The 18,464-nt window shown below is 40.6% G+C and overlaps 1 protein-coding gene across 6 annotated transcripts in view; it reads right to left on the reverse strand.

The window, feature by feature from the left end:
- LOC121296734 (non-homologous end joining factor IFFO1-like) overlaps nucleotides 1-18,464 on the reverse strand; it is a 74,174-nt gene that overhangs the window by 8,375 nt on the left and 47,335 nt on the right. For 4 of the 6 annotated variants that reach the window (XM_041222522.1, XM_041222521.1, XM_041222526.1 and 1 more), the window contains 2 exons: nucleotides 6,302-6,394; nucleotides 3,144-3,274 (listed from right to left, as the gene is read on the reverse strand). In XM_041222522.1, coding sequence (XP_041078456.1) covers nucleotides 3,144-3,274; nucleotides 6,302-6,394 — 224 coding nt within the window. Of the gene's footprint in view, nucleotides 1-3,139; nucleotides 3,275-6,301; nucleotides 6,395-18,464 lie in introns of those variants that run through there. The other 2 variants (XM_041222523.1, XM_041222527.1) reach the window with 2 other exon arrangements.

The following is an 18,464-nucleotide window of genomic DNA, read 5'->3' on the forward strand; positions in this document are numbered from 1 at the left end:
AAAGAAAAAGGGAAAATAAAACACTGTAATAAAACTACAAACAAAAGGTGCTGCACTTTGCAGCTTTACCCCAGTCATCATTACCCGCATGACCCGGGTCAGTGCCCTACACGCCTGGCTCCCTCAGCCTATTACACACATTACTTTGGGGTTCTGCCCAATGTTTACCCGCTACCACTATTTCTCCCGGCCGTTCGTAGTCCCGGAACAGCGCTTCCGTACACACAGCACATCTAAAAAGGCAGACCTGAGGGAACAGCAGTGTATTATTTTATAGGGCTAACAATTCCCCAAAGACCTGCCTCTTGGCCACTCAGAGAGCGGGAAAGCCACACCCTCCCTCTCCCACCTCTCCGTGTCACTGTCGTGACCCATAGGCGGGTGTTGGATGACTGCTGCCCTCTTCCTGCAGCACTATGAACACACCAGCAGAGTCAGCACAGATCAACCCCTGTTACATGTAGCTATTTGATTTGTTTCCTTAGGAAACAAGGAAAGCAAAAACAAACTAAAAAACATATGGAAATGTCTTATTAAATAATCCATTAATATATCTTCAGTTTGTTATCATTCAGCGACTTTTATTACTTATTTTTTTAAACTACACTGTTTCTTTTGGTCTAGCTCCTTTAGCGTGGCTTTTCTCATGGCTATTTTTGCAGAGTGGATAAACAGCAAGATATTAGGAAAGAACTGCGCTAATTCAGTTCCCCTTTTACCTGTGGTTTTATCTAAAAATGCTGATATTGTATCAACAGGGTAAATTTTATTCTTTCCAGACGGGTTGGGCAGAGCCTCATCGAGCAGCACTGAGCAGTCAGAGAGCTCTCCTCCATCATCCACCTCTGATATCACCGACTCCTCTTTAGATTCCTCAGCGTCACCTACAGCTACTGTATCCGGCAACAGGTCCTCCGGTCTGGAGGCCGTCTCAACGCTGGACTGAACTGCAGCGTCGCTGTTACCCTTCTTCCCTGAACGTAGGGTTATCACAGGTCTAAGCTGAGATCCAGCTATGTCTTGATCTCTTGTCCCAGAGCTCTGAGCTGCAGCAGTGCTGCTGCCTTAAGAGAGAGAGTCTCAGAGTCCCAGATAGACCTTCTTCAGCTACCTTTCCTGGGGTGGTCAAACATCTTTTCTTCTTTTTTTCAACCAGTTGAAAACCTGCCTCACCTGGGGTATTCATTGTTTCAGCTACTGTTTCTTTAACCTCTGCGGCGATCCCTCGCTTCAGTCCAGGTACTGGCTTGGGTCTCAATGTCTGAGCTGGCAGCTGTGTTTGTGAGCACCCGGTGATGTCTCAGAGACTCCGTCCTCTCCACTTGCTGGCTCTCTTGCCTTATCATGCTCAGTATTATTATTTTTTGCGTGCAAGTTCTTCTAAGGAGTCCTTGTCCTCCATAATGAAAACATTTAATTAATTCTGTACTTGCAAATATAATATAATTACTACCATCAATATTGAAAGTCCACGCAAATTTAATAGGCGAGTTGGGGTCATTCAATAATACAAAAACTTGTCTCCTAAAAGACATTACATGCTTAACATGTGGGGTTTTACACCTGAATAAAATGGGTTTAATTGGGAACATTATTTTTCCGTATTGTAGCCGTTCATTAATAACACTGTGTAACAATTTTTTTTTTTTTTTTTTGTTCCTGGGTAGTAAGTGTTATTTCCTAATTGCTTATGCCTCAAAAGTATAGAACATGGCTATTATTCCCCACAAACTTTGATTTTGTGACCAGGACAGTGATATTTCAAAATATCACTATTTCCAATGGGAAAATGGGAAAATGTGTGTCTTTTCATTCACATAAAGTCAGAAAAAAACAACATATGAATCCAAATTAACATGTATTTATACTAAAGTAATACAAAGATGACTACAAAAGATTTAGAAGTGAGTAGTTTTTCGAGATTTACAATAATGCTGTAAATACTGTATAATTATAAATCTCGAAAAACTACTCACTTCTAAATCTTTTGTAGTCATCTTTGTATTACTTTAGTATAAATATATGTTAATTTGGATTCATATGTTGTTTTTTTCTGACTTTATGTGAACAAAAAGGCACACATTTGCCCATTTTCCCATTGGAAATAGTGATATTTTGAAATATCACTGTCCTGGTCACAAAAGCAAAGTTTGTGGGGAATAGCCATTTTCTATACTTTTGAGGCATAAGCAATTAGGAAATAATACTTACTACCCAGGAACAAAAATTGTGTTACATAGTGTAATCAACTCATCTTTAATGAAAGGCGGGACATTTGAAAGGATAACTTTAGTAACAGGGGACGCTAAAGGTAAGACACTGACAAAACATTCTTTGATCCACAAACCTTCTTTAACAATCCTGTTCACCAACAGTTCACACTAAGAAAAACAACTATGCCCTTATTCATTGCCTATTGCAACAGATTTTATATTTCTGTGTCCTATCTTTTCCCTGACAGGTAACAAACACTCCTCCACTGTTACTGAACTGTCTGGAATACACTTAAATCTGTGCCTGCAGGTCAGCGACCCAAAACCTCCCGATAAGGAACCCAAGACGGCTCCAAATCAAGAGAAAATAAATAAATAAACAAAACTAAATGTGTACAAAAAAATATAACTTAAGAAAAAGTTTTACTCACGCACAGTACACAACATTCACTCCACACAAACCCCATCCCACAATCCTCCACGCGACAGAGAGAGTGTTACTATAGAGAGGATCTATAGTAATGCTTCAATGTACAAATACAGATACAGACACATACCCTCCCACCCCACCTGTCCCTGGACTGTGTGCTCAGTCTCTCCCCTCACCTGTCCCTGGACTGTGTGCTCAGTGTCTCCCCTCACCTGTCTCCGGACTGTGTGCTCAGTGTCTCCCCTCACCTGTCCCTGGACTGTGTGCTCAGTCTCTCCCCTCACCTGTCCCTGGACTGTGTGCTCAGTCTCTCCCCTCACCTGTCCCTGGACTGTGTGCTCAGTGTCTCCCCTCACCTGTCTCCGGACTGTGTGCTCAGTGTCTCCCCTCACCTGTCCCTGGACTGTGTGCTCAGTCTCTCCCCTCACCTGTCCCTGGACTGTGTGCTCAGACTCTCCCCTCACCTGTACTTGGACTGTGTGCTCAGTGTCTCCCCTCACCTGTCTCCGGACTGTGTGATGAGTCTCCTGCAGGTCTCCATCTGCACATCCAGCCCCCTCTTCATGCTGCACATCTCCATGTACTCGTGCAGGTGCCGGTTCATGTCGTTCTTTGCCGTGGCGAGTTCCAGCTGAGAGAGATGGAGAGACAGGCAGAGAGGCTGTCAATCAAACAGACTCCTCAAATCAAACCAGACCTGTCACTCAATCCTGACCTATCACTCAAACCAGGCTCCGAACTCTCCACAGAAATCAGGTGCTGACAATCAGGTGATGGTTGTTGATCAGGCTAATCTACCACTCCCAGTGAAACAAGTGAAGAAACAGCTGCTTGGATTTGTGTGGATCACTGTTCTCTGCAGAGTCAAAGAAAAGCAGAATAATGGGTTTGTGCAGCTCTAACTGAAGTCATCCAGGAAGCACCTACAAGAAATGCCTGAATGAGGTTTTGTTTTTGGCGATAGCTTTCTTAAAAGGATCAACGGACAATATGATGCAGATCAATACTGTGCTGCTCCCAGGAAGTTGAAACAGTGTGTGTGTGTGTGTGTGTGTATGTGTGAGAGACCCAGCACTGACCAGGCTGGTTAAGAGCATAAGGCAGTTTACAGACAAGAGGAGGCCATTTGGCCCATCTTGCTCGTTTGATTGTTAGTAGTTTATTGATCCCAGAATCTCATGAAGGAGCTTCTTGAAGGATCTCAGGATGTCAGCTTCAACAATATTACTGGGGAGTTGGTTCCAGACCCTCAGAATTCTCGGTGTAAAAAAGTGCCTCATATTTTCTGTTCTGACTGCCCCTTTAATCTCCATTTGTGACCCCTGGTTCTTGTTTCTTTTTCAGGTTGAGAAAGTCTATACCTTTTAAAATGCCTTTTAAACCCAGAATAATTTTGTAGAGCAGTAATATCCTTTTTGCAGCAAGGTGACCAGAACTGAACACAATATTCTAGATGAGGTCTTACTAATGCATTGTAAAGTTTTAACATTACTTCCCTTGATTTAAATTCAACAGTTTTCACTATACAGTGCCTATAGTAAGTATTCACCCCCCTTGGACGTTTTCACAGTTTGTTGTGTACAACTTGAAATCTTGATGCATTTAAATGGGATTTTTTTCCCCTTTGATTTACACAACCTACTCAACACTTTCAAGAGGCAAGAGAATTTCTATTGTGAAACAACAGTTAATGAAAAATAAAACAAAACTGAAACATCTTCATTAGATAAGTATTCACCCCCCCTGGAGTATAACCACCTTTTGCAGCAATTACAGCTGTGAGTCTTTTGGTCTATGTCTCTACCAGGTTTGCACATGTGGATCGTGCAATATTCGCCCATTCTTCTTGGCAAAATTGTACAAGCTCTGTTAAATTGGATGGGGAGCATTGGTGGACAGCAATCTTCAAGTCTTGCCACAGGTTCTCAATCAAATTCAAGTCCGGGCTTTGACGGGGCCACTCTAGGACATTTACTTTATTGTTTTCAAGCCACTCCAGTGTCGCTTTGGCTGTGTGCTTGGGGTCCTTGTCCTGCTGAAAGATAAATATCTGTCCCAGTCTTAGGTCTTTTGCAGACTGAAGCAGGCTTTCCTCAAGGATTTGCCTGTATTTAGCTCCATTCATTTTGCACTCTACCCTGACAAGCTTCCCAGTCCCTGCTGATGAAAAGCATCCCCATAGGATGATGCTGCCACCACCATCCTTCACAGTAGGGATGATGTTACCTGGGTGATGTGCTGTATTGGGTTTGCGCCAGACACAATGCTTTGCATTTAGGCCAAATAGTTTTTAGGACAAATAGTAATTTTTGTTTTATTGGACCACAGAATCCGAGTGCAGTAGCTTCAAGTTCTAACATTCTGTTTGAGACTTCTAACATTTAGATAAATATTTACCTAAGTTGTTGCCCTTGTTTTAATGTGGTCTCCCTACTGTTTTTTTTTTTTGTTGATTTCTCCCCTTTCTTTCTAGTTTAAATGCTTTTGAACATCCTAGAGGATCCTTTCTTGAAGTAGATTGGTTGCCTTTGTATTCAAGTGCAGTCCATTCAGGCTATATATAGATAGTCCTTGTTGTAGACTGTGGTCCAATGTTCAAGGAAGGTGAAGCCTTCCTGTGTGCGCTGCATTTTCAACCATGCGTTTAGATTAATTATTTCCATTTGTCCGTATTCTCCTTTGCAAGGTGTCGGCAATATCCCAGAAAATACACATTTTTGGTGTTGTCTTTTAATTTCCTTCCTAGCTCTCTGAATTTGTTTAGCAGAGATTTTGGGCTGTCTCTTCCAATGTTGTTTGTACCGATGTGGATGACTACTACTGGGTGTCTCCTGTTTGTTCTAGAGCCTGTCCACGTTCTCAGTGATGTGCATGACAAAGGCTCCTGGAAGGCAGCACACTGTTGTAGTAAGGGGGGTCCAAACTGCGAACAGAACTTGCTGTGTTTCTCAATACGGAGTCCCCAACAATCATGACCTCCCTTCTTTTTGCTGTCTGGCCACCACTGTTAATAGTGTCCTGGAGCGGTGGTGTCCATGAATCTCATTTCTTTTTTTCCCTGCTTCTGCCTACCTGAACTCAGCTGCTAACTGCTTGACGTTTAAAATGATGCCCTTCTCACACGATGTCGCTCCCACGCTGTCACTGGAAGAATTGCCTGGCTTTTGTTTGTATTCTGTTGTGCTGTAGCTCCGCCCAGACCCCTTGTTTCAGAATGGCGCTGAATTTGTCAGCTGCTCTGAATTTTAATTGTTAGAATTTAAGCTGAATTAATTTCCCAATTAATGTATCTTCTGATTAAAGCAATTCCAGGTTTAATTACTTCTTACTGCTTCTAACTCTAATGTCTACCAGCTCCATTTCTGTGTGTGTGTGTGTACTGTTTTGATCAGGCTGGTTCAGGGTGTGTGTGTGTGTGTGTGACCCAGCACTGGCCTGGCTTCATGCTAGCCAGCATGGCAGAAGTTGCAAAGCACAGGAGAGTGGGGCTTGCAGACAGAGGCAGGCGCTTTGCCTTATGCTGGTTTGAATCTCTTACCTCAGTGTCTCGGATGCTGCTCTGGAGGAGGGACTCTTTCCCAGCCCCGCCGGACCCTGTCGCCACCCCATCTCACACCCCGCCCTATCCCCTGCTGGCCGGAGGCTGCGCTGCGCTTACCTCAATCTGCCCGATGGTCTCCTGATACTCGAGCTCCCGAGACTTGAACATGGACTCTGTGTCTCGGATTACTTTCTCCAGGTTCTCCTCCTGCTGGAGACCATGGAATACAATAAGTGCACATTAATATTAAAATCAGGTTTGAAAAAAAAATACATATCATATATAATTATTGAAATAGTCAGTTTTCAGTCTATCATAACTTTTGTTCTTCATTAAAGAGCACATAAGGACCTTTTTATTTTATTGTGTTATAGGTTCTCATGTGTTGCTACAACTGTTTATGTAAGGTGTGTGTATTCTTTTAATTATAATTTTTTTTACATTTTGACCACTTTTTAAAACTTTTAAATTGCAGCCCTGCCTCAAGATGGCTTCCCATGTACCCACATGGACCTCTCAGAACTGCATTTCCCATCATCCTCCTGCTCACTGGTAAATCCAATTTAAAAGTTAAAAAAGTGGACAAAAAAAATTAAAACAAGTATTTGTTGTGATTGATGAGTATCCTGTTGGATCCTCGTTCTCCTTAGATAGAGAGCTATTTTCTGTTTTTCAATTATCTGTAATCTTTGTGTGTGTGCGTGTATATAAATAAAATACACAGTGCTCCCTCGCGATAAGGCTCTCAGTTATAAGAGCTGTCCCCCAATTCCTTATGCTAGTGATTCATGCAATATTTCTACAGTAAACAGTGCTCCCTCGCTATCAGGCGGGTCTCGGGACACACACAATATTAGCGTTATAACCAAAGAGCGTTATAAAACGGGGGGGGGGGGGGGCGCCGTGGGAAACATAACAACACACACCTGACTAAAATACAAAATAAAATAACTCCCTCTCTATAATGCACATATAGTGAGGCAAAAATGCAACTTTCTGTGAATTAACCACGTATAAAGCACCATGTAATCATCGCTAAATTGTTTATAAAAAAAAAAAAAAAAGGTAACATTCTATGACAAACTGGTGAGTAGATCCAGGTGAGTGCAGTGCAGGTGCAAATCACACAGACAATTATGAACAGGTGCAAGGGTGTTAATTTAAATTGATTACAATGTCCAGAGCCTTATGGCGAATACCTGTAAATAATAAATGATGGAAGTGATACAGCAGCATGTATCACTTCAGTTTGTATAATCCCATGTGTTTGACCCACAACCAAAAGTCCACGTTTTATCACCCACACAAAACAAAAAGACAAAAAACAAAACAGACACAGTTCCTACAGTGCTTGAATTAAGTGCTTGTGGTGGAAAGTGAAATGCAGCTCCGGATCATGCTTGTAATCTTGAAAACAGACGAAACAAACAACGTTTACAAGACAGACTAACAGAACACTCACAGTTTCTTTTAAATGCAGGGACTCCTTTTGGGTTGTTTTTCTAACCATTTACAAAGGAACAGATTACTTTGCTACACCCCTATTTTATACCCTCCCTCATGACCCCTTGGTTAATGAGCGCATCCGCTTCTCCAATCTGCGGATGCCACGCCGTTTCCCGCAAGGGTCATTGAGTTCGGGTACTGTAGCTCAGTTCCTTTTCTAGCCGGCCGACTTCCACCTACCCATGGGAATAAAGCGTCATGCCTTTTAGTCCCTTTATCTAGTACTCGCTCAAGTCGAGAGGGAGATCTAACACCAAGCGTCATTCAATCTCTGTCACACATTCCCACTCGTGAATCATTTTAATTAGCAGTTTTTAAACTATAAATTGTCTGGCTAAACAGCGGTTGGGAGTTCAGTTCAAAGCAACAGACAAGCAAACCAAATGCGAGAAGGAGAGAGGCTCGCCCCAGGCTTGGCTGCTGGAAAAGTTGAAGCGTCTTGTCTCCCGGAGAAAGCTGCAGCTCCTCTCGCAGTAAAAAAGGAAATACATTAGGAAAGATAACCACATAATAGGCCTAATATTTATTTAGTTATAAAACGAATGCTGAATAAGATGTCTGTGTTATAAAGTGCCAGCGCAGCTTTTCTTCAGTTCAAATACTGTACCAAAAGGGAGAGACAGAAACGGAAGACTGAGAAGTTGTTTACAGTTTGAACAACACCGGTACTGTATTTACTGTAGAAATATTGCATGAATCACTAGTATAGGGAATTTGGGGACATGGTGTTATAACCGGGAGCCTTATAACACACAAAGGTCACAGACAAAAGTATTTGGGCAGTTAAAATGAGAAAAACAACAAAAAAATGTGGTTTCTATAATTGTTATACTAAAATATATAAGTTAGAGGTTTATAATAAAACAGCAAATTAGTAATTAGTAATTAGTAAACAGCAAAAACTAATTTCATACTTTGTCAAAAGTATTTGGACATCCTCAGATTAGTATTTTGTGTGCCCACTCTTTGCTTCTTTTATAGCTTGCACGCTTTTTATTTTGAAACCAGTTCCTGGCATTTTTCCAGAGATATTTTTTCCCATTCTTCAACACATACAGCTTTGAGTTCTGCAATCGACTTTGGTTTTCTTTTTGCAACAGCAGCCCTAAGTCAATCCACAACATCTCGATGGGATACTGGTCTGGGGACTGAGATGGGATTCTTGATATGTATTTTTTGAAAACAACTGTAAGTCACCCTGCGTACGGGCATCTGCTAATAAATAAATATATATATATATTGTGTGTGTGTGTTGGGTTTGTATTGGTGTGGTGTTTGTGTGTGTGGGGGTTTGTATTGGTGTGGTGTTTGTGTGTGTGGGTTTATTGGAGGCCCACCAGACACTGCATTCATTTCACTTTAGTGTTATTTTGTTTGGATGTTTGTTTAGTTCACTTTACTTTCTTACTTACCTGTACCTTCCACTAAATGTTCTCTGTAATAAGTTGCTGTCCTTATATTTCATTTATTACATTATAGTTTACAACAATAAACCGTTCGTCTGTGAAACTGACACCTCTGACGTCCCTGCTGTTGCTGACTTAGTTAGTTACAGATATTGGGCCAGTAGTATCTCCTTAGGGAGGACAGTACAATTGCTTCTCAGTTGTGCAGAGTGATCATTACAAGGTTTACATCTTGGTTTTCACACATAGACATTGATTTTTTGTAAGGTATTGTTGAATTGTTCACTCATGAATTTCTTGACCATCCTATCTAAATTCTTGTGTCAAATCTTTTGCAGTAATCTGAGGATTCTGACAGGCTGCTAGAACGATTCTTCCAGATTTTTCAGAAATCTTTCTTGGTCTTTGTGGCAAAGTGGTTGATTGTGTACAGGTGCAGGAGTAATGCAGTGCACAATGAACAGACAGAGAATTGTAATCCAGTTGGAAAAGGGGTTTTATTAATTATAATTCTGGTCTGACGACCAAATAATAACTCCAGGCACTACAGAACAATGTGTAATGCACTGGAAGTAAATAAAGGAGTTGCCGTCCCAAAACACATGTATCTTTCCCACAATTTACAAACATGGTCACCGGTCCTGGATGCATGCTGCAGTGCTCGTGGTGGGTGATATCAGTTTATTCATGGCAAAAGGGAAGTGCTGTTTTGGGTTTTGTGCTGGCCCTTGACGAGTTAATAATAACAAACAATTATAGATAAACAAAACAAAACACTCACGGTACTTTATCACTGGGTCTCTCAAATTATTGCAACGGAGTTCCGCTCCCTTTCTAGCTGGCTGACTTCTCTTGAACCCTTGGAAAGAACTGTCAGGCCAGCCTGTCCAGGGAACTCTGTTCTCGCTGCTTAGCATCCTCATAGGTCAGGAGTGAGATTTACTACTAAGAATTATTGTATTTCTGTCACAGTTTTCCACACCTGGAGCTTGTGACGATCGGTAAATGTGTCGGTCTATAAAATATTAGCTGTGCATTCTTTAAATAAATAACTGTAAAAATAAAAACATCGCAAAATAAAGGCAGTGACACAATGACGTATATTAAGATTTGCAGGATAGCATGAATATACAGTGTCTATAGAAAGTCCACACCACCTTTTGTTCACCTTTATGTTCACCTTTTGTTGCCTTACAGCCTGGAATTAAAATGCATTAAAATATATATTTTTTTCAATTATCTGCACATCCTACCCCACAACTTCCAAGTGAAAAAAATATTCTAGAAATTTGTAGAAAATTAAAAATAAAAACTGAAATAACTTGGCTGGATAAGTTACCACCCCATTGTAATAGCAATCCTAAATTAGCTCAGGTGTAACAAATTGCCTTCAAAATCACACACCAAGGTAAGTGGCCTCCATCTGTGTTAAACTGTACGGAGACACATGATTTCAGGATAAATTCAGCAGTTCCTGTAGGTTCTCTCTGCTGGGTAGTGCATTTCAAAGCAAAGACTCCACAATGAGCACCAAGGTGCTTTCAAAAGAACTCTGGGACAATGTTGTTGAAAGGCACAGATCAGGGGATGGGTATAAAAACATATCAAAGGCCTTGAATATCCCTTGGAACATGGTCAAGACGATTATTAGGAAGTGGAAGGTGTATGGTACCACCAAGACCCTGCCTAGATCAGGCTGTCCCACCAAACTGGATGACCGAGCAAGAAGGAGACTGATCAGAGAGGCTACCAAGAAGCCAATGGCAACTTTGCAAGACCTACAGGCTCTTATGGCCAAGACTGGTCAAAGTCTGCATGTGACAACAATATCCCAAGCACTCCACAAATCTGGCCTGTATGGTAGGGTGTTTAGAAGGAAGCCATTATTCAAGAAAGCCCACCATGAATCCTGTTTGAAGTATGCAAAACACTCAGGAGATTCTGTAGCCATGTGGCAAAAAGTTTTGTGGTCTGATGAAACAAAAATGGAACTTTTTGGCCTAAATGCAAAGCGTTATGTTTGGTGAAAACCTAACACAGCGCATCATCCAAAGAACACCATGTCTACTGTGAAGCACGTTGGTAGCAGCATCATGTTATGGGGATGTGTCACAGAGACGGCCGAAGTGGGCGGCGTCAGAACCAGGAAAAGTAATGAAATACACAAAACACAGGACGGATGAAATGAAATGATGAAGACGCCTGTTGGCGTCGGTTTAATACAAAATAAAAGGTTTAAACAAACACGAAAAACACAGGGCACGGCACTCTACGCCAGAATAAATAGACAAACAAAAACAGACTAAACTTAACAAAACGGTGCACGGACAGACACTGACAAACACGGTGAGCAGATACTTTCTCTTATTATTATTATTATTATTATTACTACTAATTTCCTCCGTCTCCAATCCCGTTCTCCGCTCACCGAACACCCAACCGCCAGTATGTGACAACGTGCATCTACATATACTATTGTGCTGGGATTCAATTACCAATTAATTATTCACTTGAATCCCAGCACGTGAATTAATAAAGTGCAATTCCCCGTGCTCACATATTACTACATTTTACTTGCACGTGAAGTGCTGTGCAATCCTCGTGCCTAAATACACATATACATTTTTAAACACTCGTGTTACACAGACCCGTTTATATCCCGTGTACCAATGTCTATACACCAACATTTAAACACACCACACGCAACACATAACAGATAATATACACAGGGGCGGGCACTTTGTTACAGGATGTTTCTCATCGGCAGCGACTGGGGCACTCTCACAAAGATGGCTGCACTGGGTGACGTCAGACCAGAAACCAGGAACCAGGAAATAAACAACAGAGAGGTGGAGTTTGGTGAAGCTGAGCAATTGGTTTCACTCAGCGTTTAATAATGAAACAGGCAGAAAATAAAAGGTTGTAAAGACAAACAAAAACACAGGACACGGCACATTCGCCAAAATAGAGACAAACAAAACGGACTACACAGACAAACACGGTGAGCTGATATTTTAACTATTATTACGATTATTACCTCCGTCTCCAATCCCGTTCTCCACTCACCGAACACATAACCCTGAGTGGGTGAAAACATGCTGCTTTTATGCAGCTGTACCGAGACTCGATTGCTAATCAGTCATTCAATTGGAGTCGCTGTACAACTGCACGTGAATTAAGAAAGTGCAATTCCCTGTGCTCGCATATTATTTCATTTTATCTGCACGTGAAGTGCTGTGCAATCCTCGTGCCTAAATACAAATATATATTTTAAGCAACTCGTGTTCCACAGACCCATTTATATCCCGTGTATCAATGACGATACACCAACATTAACACACAACACTGAAATACATACAGGGGCGGGGCAACATTGCCACAGGAACTTGTCAGGAAAAAAGGGAAAATAAATGGAGCAAAGTACACAGAAGTCTTTGAGGAAAACCTGCTGCCCTCTGCAAGAAAGCTGAAACTGGGACAGAAGTTCACCTTTCAGCATGACAACGACCCAAAGCAAACAGCCAAAGCTACACTGGAGTGGCTAAGGAACAAAAAGGTAAATGTCCTTGAGTGGCCCAGTCAGAGCCCCAACCTAAATCCAATCGAAAATTTGTGCATTGACTCGAGTATTGCTGTCCACCAACGCTCCCCAAGCAAATTGACAGAGCTTGAACAGTTTTGTAAAGAGGAATGGTCAAATATTGCCAAATCTAGGTGTGCAAAGTTGGTACAGACCTATCCCAACACTCACAGCTGTAATCGCTGCCAAAGGTGCTTCCACCAAGTATTGACTCAGGGTGGGTGGAAACTTATCCAATTATGACCTTTCAGTTTTGTATTTTTAATATATAATTTTTCTCAATAAAAACTGTTCCCCATAACAGTGTGGAGTATGGTGTATAGATAAGTGGAAAAAAAATTCTCATTTAAATACCTGAAACTGAGGCTCTGACACAACAAAATGTGAAAAAGTTCAAGGGGGTGCAGACTTTCTTTAGGCACGGTAGGCAGCATTAACAGGAGGAAGGTGTGCAGTTGGAGTTTCTGAGTCACAGAGCAAGATGGGGGCGGAGAAATAGTTTAAAGGTAAGGCGGTTGGACAGTGCATCAGCTGTGGCTGTGTTCTGTTGTTTTCTAGAGTTTAACTTTGTAAATTAAATTAGTTAATAGAAACTGGCCTACTACTGTGGATTGCAGTTTGGATTTCGTTGGGATTTCGAGACGACTGGGTTGCTGAAATCAGGTTTGAACAAAGAATGCCTAGGAATGTTTTATTCTCTCTCTTTTCCAGAGGATGATAGTATGGTTACATTGACTTTGAACTATATTAACTAACTTTGAGTGAGATTGGGATATAGAACTGGAGCTTTTTCTACTTATACATTAAGGAGAAGAAAATAAATAACAAGTCTACCGGGTTTTGTTACTTGCCCCGGCTAAAACAAGAGAGGATCGGATTGTTTGTTGTATGGAATGAAGAGACTTAACAGTAGAGAAAATACGTTTCTCTTTCCTTCCCTGGTTTCTTTTCTCAAAGACTCTTAAACCCCTGTGCTCAACAATTAACATATGTTAGGTGGTTGCTTCTTCCAAATTGCTTGTATTGAATGCTTGGCTCTGTATGAAATATATTACATTGGGTTTGATTAGGCTTTATTGTTTGTTTTGTAATAGGTGAGCTTTTGACATTAATGTTTATTGCACAGTCTAAGATAATTATAGTGGCATTTCAATGAATATAACGATCTAGTTGAATTGATGGTCTTTCTGATTATGTTTTATTACTTGAGTTGTCAGTAATTTTGATTGTGTATGCTAGAGACGAATCATATATTATAGATTTATTTATTGGGTGCAATATATAACTAATTGCGCAACATACATTATATATAATATATATATACACACACACACACATACAGTACTGTGCAAAAGTTTTAGGCAGGTGTGAAAAAAAGCTGTAAAGTAAGAATGCTTTCAAAAATAGACATGTTAATAGTTTATATTTATCAATTAACAAAATGCAAAGTGAGTGAACAGAAGAAAAATCTAAATCAAATCCATATTTGGTGTGACCACCCTTTGCCTTCAAAACAGCATCAATTCTTCTAGGTACACTTGCACAAAGTCAGGGATTTTGTAGACATATAGTCAGGTTTACGATTAAACAATTATACCAAACAGGTGCTAATGATCATCAATTCAATATGTAGGTTGAAACACAATCATTAACTGAAACAGAAACAGCTGTGTAGGAGGAATAAAACTGGGCGAGGAACAGCCAAACTCGGCTAACAAGGTCAGGTTGCTCAAGCCAATTTACTGTCAAAAGTCATACACCATGGCAAGACTGAGCACAGCAACAAGACACAAGGTAGTTATACTGCATCAGCAAGGTCTCTGCCAGGCAGAAATTTCAAGGCAGACAGGGGTTTCCAGATGTGCTGTCCAAGCTCTTTTGAAGAAGCACAAAGAAATGGGCAACGTTGAGGACCGTAGACGCAGTGGTCAGCCAAGGAAACTTACTGCAGCAGATGAAAGATACATCATGCTTACTTTCCTTCGCAATCGAGCAGTGCCAACAGCTCAGAATTGGCAGAAAACAGTGGGACCCTGGTACACCCATCTACTGTCCGGAAAAGACTGCTCAGAAATGGCCATCATGGAAGACTTGTGGCCAAAAGGCCATACCTCCAACCTGGAAACAAGGCCAAGTGACTCAACTATGCACGAAAACACAGGAACTGGGGTGCAGAAAAATGGCAGCAGGTGCTCTGGACTGATGAGTCAAAATTTGAAATATTTGGCTGTAGCAGAAGGCAGTTTGTTCGCTGAAGGGCTGGACAGCGGTACACGAATGAGTGTCTGCAGGCAACAGTGAAGCATAGTGGAGGTTCCTTGCAAGTTTGGGGCTGCATTTCTGCAAATGGAGTTGGGGATTTGGTCAGAATTAATGGTCTCCTCAATGCTGAGAAGTACAGGCAGATACTTATCCATCATGCAATACCATCAGGGAGGCATCTGATTGGCCCCAAATTTATTCTGCAGCATGACAACGACCACAAACATACATCGAAAGTCATTAAGAACTATCTTCAGCGTAAAGAACAACAAGGAGTCCTGGAAGTGATGGTATGGCCCCCACAGAGCCCTGATCTCAACATCATCGAGTCTATCTGGGATTACATGGAGAGAGAAGCAACTGAGGCTGCCTAAATCCATAGAAGAACTGTGGTTAGTTCTCCAAGATGTTTGAGCCAACCTAACTGCCGAGTTCCTTCCAAAACTGTGTGCAAGTGTACCTAGAAGAATTGATGCTGTTTTGAAGGCAAAGGGTGGTCACACCAAATATGGATTTGATTTAGATTTTTCTTCTGTTCACTCACTTTGCATTTTGTTAATTGATAAATATAAACTATTAACATGTCTATTTTTGAAAGCATTCTTACTTTACAGCATTTTTTCATACCTGCCTAAAACTTTTGCACAGTACTGTATGTGTGTGTGTGTGTGTATATATATATATAAAACACCTGGGTAAATTAGTGGCCACCTTTTGCACTAAAAAACAAAAAACTTCAGCTACGCCGTCAAAACAGTAACAAAAAACACGGCTTTTAAGAACATAAGAACATAAGAAAGTTTACAAACGAGAGGAGGCCATTCGGCACATCTTGCTCGTTTGGTTGTTAGTAGCTTATTGATCCCAAAATCTCATCAAGCAGCTTCTTGAAGGATCCCAGGGTGTCAGCTTCAACAACATTACTGGGGAGTTGATTCCAGACCCTCACAATTCTCTGTGTAAAAAAGTGTCTCCTATTTTCTGTTCTGAATGCCCCTTTTTCTAAACTCCATTTGTGACCCCTGGTCCTTGTTTCTTTTTTCAGGCTGAAAAAGTCCCTTGCGTCGACACTATCCATACCTTTTAGAATTTTAAATGCTTGAATTAGGTCGCCACGTAGTCTTCTTTGTTCAAGACTGAACAGATTCAATTCTTTTAGCCTGTCTGCATATGACATGCCTTTTAAGCCCGGAATAATTCTGGTCGCTCTTCTTTGCACTCTTTCTAGAGCAGCAATATCTTTTTTATAGCGAGGTGACCAGAACTGCACACAATATTCAAGATGAGGTCTTACAAGTGCATTGTACAGTTTTAACATTACTTCCCTTGATTTAAATTCAACACTTTTCACAATGTATCCGAGTATCTTGTTAGCCTTTTTTATAGCTTCCCCACATTGCCTAGATGAAGACATTTCTGAGTCAACAAAAACTCCTAGGTCTTTTTCATAGATTCCTTCTCCAATTTCAATATCTCCCATATGATATTTATAATGTACATTTTTATTTCCTGCGTGCAGTACCTTACACTTTTCTCTATTAAATGTCATTTGCCATGTGTCTGCCCAGTTCTGAATCTTGTCTAGATCATTTTGAATGACCTTTGCTGCTGCAACAGTGTTTGCCACTCCTCCTACTTTTGTGTCGTCTGCAAATTTAACAAGTTTGCTTACTATACCAGAATCTAAATCATTAATGTAGATTAGGAATAGCAGAGGACCTAATACTGATCCCTGTGGTACACCGCTGGTTACCACACTCCATTCTGAGGTTTTTCCTCTAATCAGTACTTTCTGTTTTCTACATGTTAACCACTCCCTAATCCATGTACATGTGTTTCCTTGAATCCCAACTGCGTTCAGTTTGAGAATTAATCTTTTGTGCGGGACTTTGTCAAAAGCTTTCTGGAAATCTAAATAAACCATGTCATATGCTTTGCAATTATCCATTATCGATGTTGCATCCTCAAAAAAATCAAGCAAGTTAGTTAGGCACGATCTCCCTTTCCTAAAACCATGTTGACTGTCTCCCAGTACCCTGTTACCATATAGGTAATTTTCCATTTTGGCTCTTATTATAGTTTCCATAAGTTTGCATATAATAGAAGTCAGGCTTACTGGTCTGTAGTTACCTGGTTCAGTTTTGTTTCCCTTTTTGTGGATCGGTATTACGTTTGCAATTTTCCAGTCTGTCAGTACCACCCCTGTGTCAAGAGACTGCTGCATGATCTTGGTTAGCGGTTTGTAAATTACTTCTTTCATTTCTTTGAGTACTACTGGGAGGATCTCATCCGGCCCAGGGGATTTGTTTATTTTAAGAGCTCCTAGTCCCTTTAACACTTCTGCCTCAGTTATGCTAAAGTTATTTAAAACTGGATAGGAACTGGATGACATGTGGGGCATGTTGTCAGTATCTTCCTTTGTAAAAACTTGTGAAAAGTAATCATTTAACATATTTGCTATTTTTTTTTCTTCCTCTACGATTTTGCCATTTGTATCTCTTAAACATTTAATCTCCTCTTTGAATGTTCTTTTGCTGTTGTAATATTGGAAAAACATTTTGGAATTGGTTTTAGCTCCCTTAGCAATGTTCATTTCTATTTCTCTCTTGGCCTTTCTAACTTCCTTTTTGACTTGCATTTGCAGTTCTGTGTACTCTTTCTGTGTACTTTCTTTTTGGTCCTTTTTTAATGCTCTGTAAAGTGCCTTTTTTCGCTGAATATTTTTTTTAATTGATCTATTAAACCATTTTGGCAATTTAGTTTTACATTTAGATTTGTCTACTTTAGGGATATAATTGTTTTGCGCCTCTAGTACTACGTTTTTGAAGAACAACCATCCTTCTTCTGTGGGTGTTTTCTCTATTTTACTCCAATCTACTTCTGTTAGTCTCTGTTTCATGCCTTCATAGTTTGCTTTTCTAAAATTGTAAACCTTAGCTTTAGTCTTTACTTTTGAGGATTTAAAAAACACTTCAAATGAGACCATGTTGTGGTCTGAGTTTGCCAGTGGTTCTCTGACCTCTGTTTTAGTTATTCTATCTTCGTTATTTGAAAAGACTAAATCAAGGCATGCCTCCCCTCTAGTGGGTGCCTTCACAAATTGTGTTAGGAAGCAGTCATTTGTCATTTCCACCATTTCTATTTCATCCTTCGCGCTACCCACCGGGTTTTCCCATTTTATTTGGGGGATATCTGAATCTGGCGGTCTATAGCATGCTCCTATTATTATGCCTTTTGAATTTTTGTCTGTTATTCTGACCCATATTGATTCGGTTTTATTTTCTTTGTCCAGGTTTAACACCTGGGCTTCAAGACTGTTTCTTATGTATAGCGCTACCCCTCCTCCTCGTCTGTCCTGCCTGTCTTTCCTATACAGTGTATACCCACAAATATTATATTCGTCCCCATCACTCTCAGATAACCACGTTTCTGTAACACCTATCACATCATAGTTACCTGTTAGTGCAGTAGCTTCAAGTTCTAGAATTTTGTTTCTGATACTTCTAGCATTTAGATAAATACATTT

This window comes from Polyodon spathula, chromosome 21, assembly GCF_017654505.1.
Source record: "Polyodon spathula isolate WHYD16114869_AA chromosome 21, ASM1765450v1, whole genome shotgun sequence".
Classification (NCBI taxonomy): Eukaryota; Metazoa; Chordata; class Actinopteri; order Acipenseriformes; family Polyodontidae; genus Polyodon; species Polyodon spathula.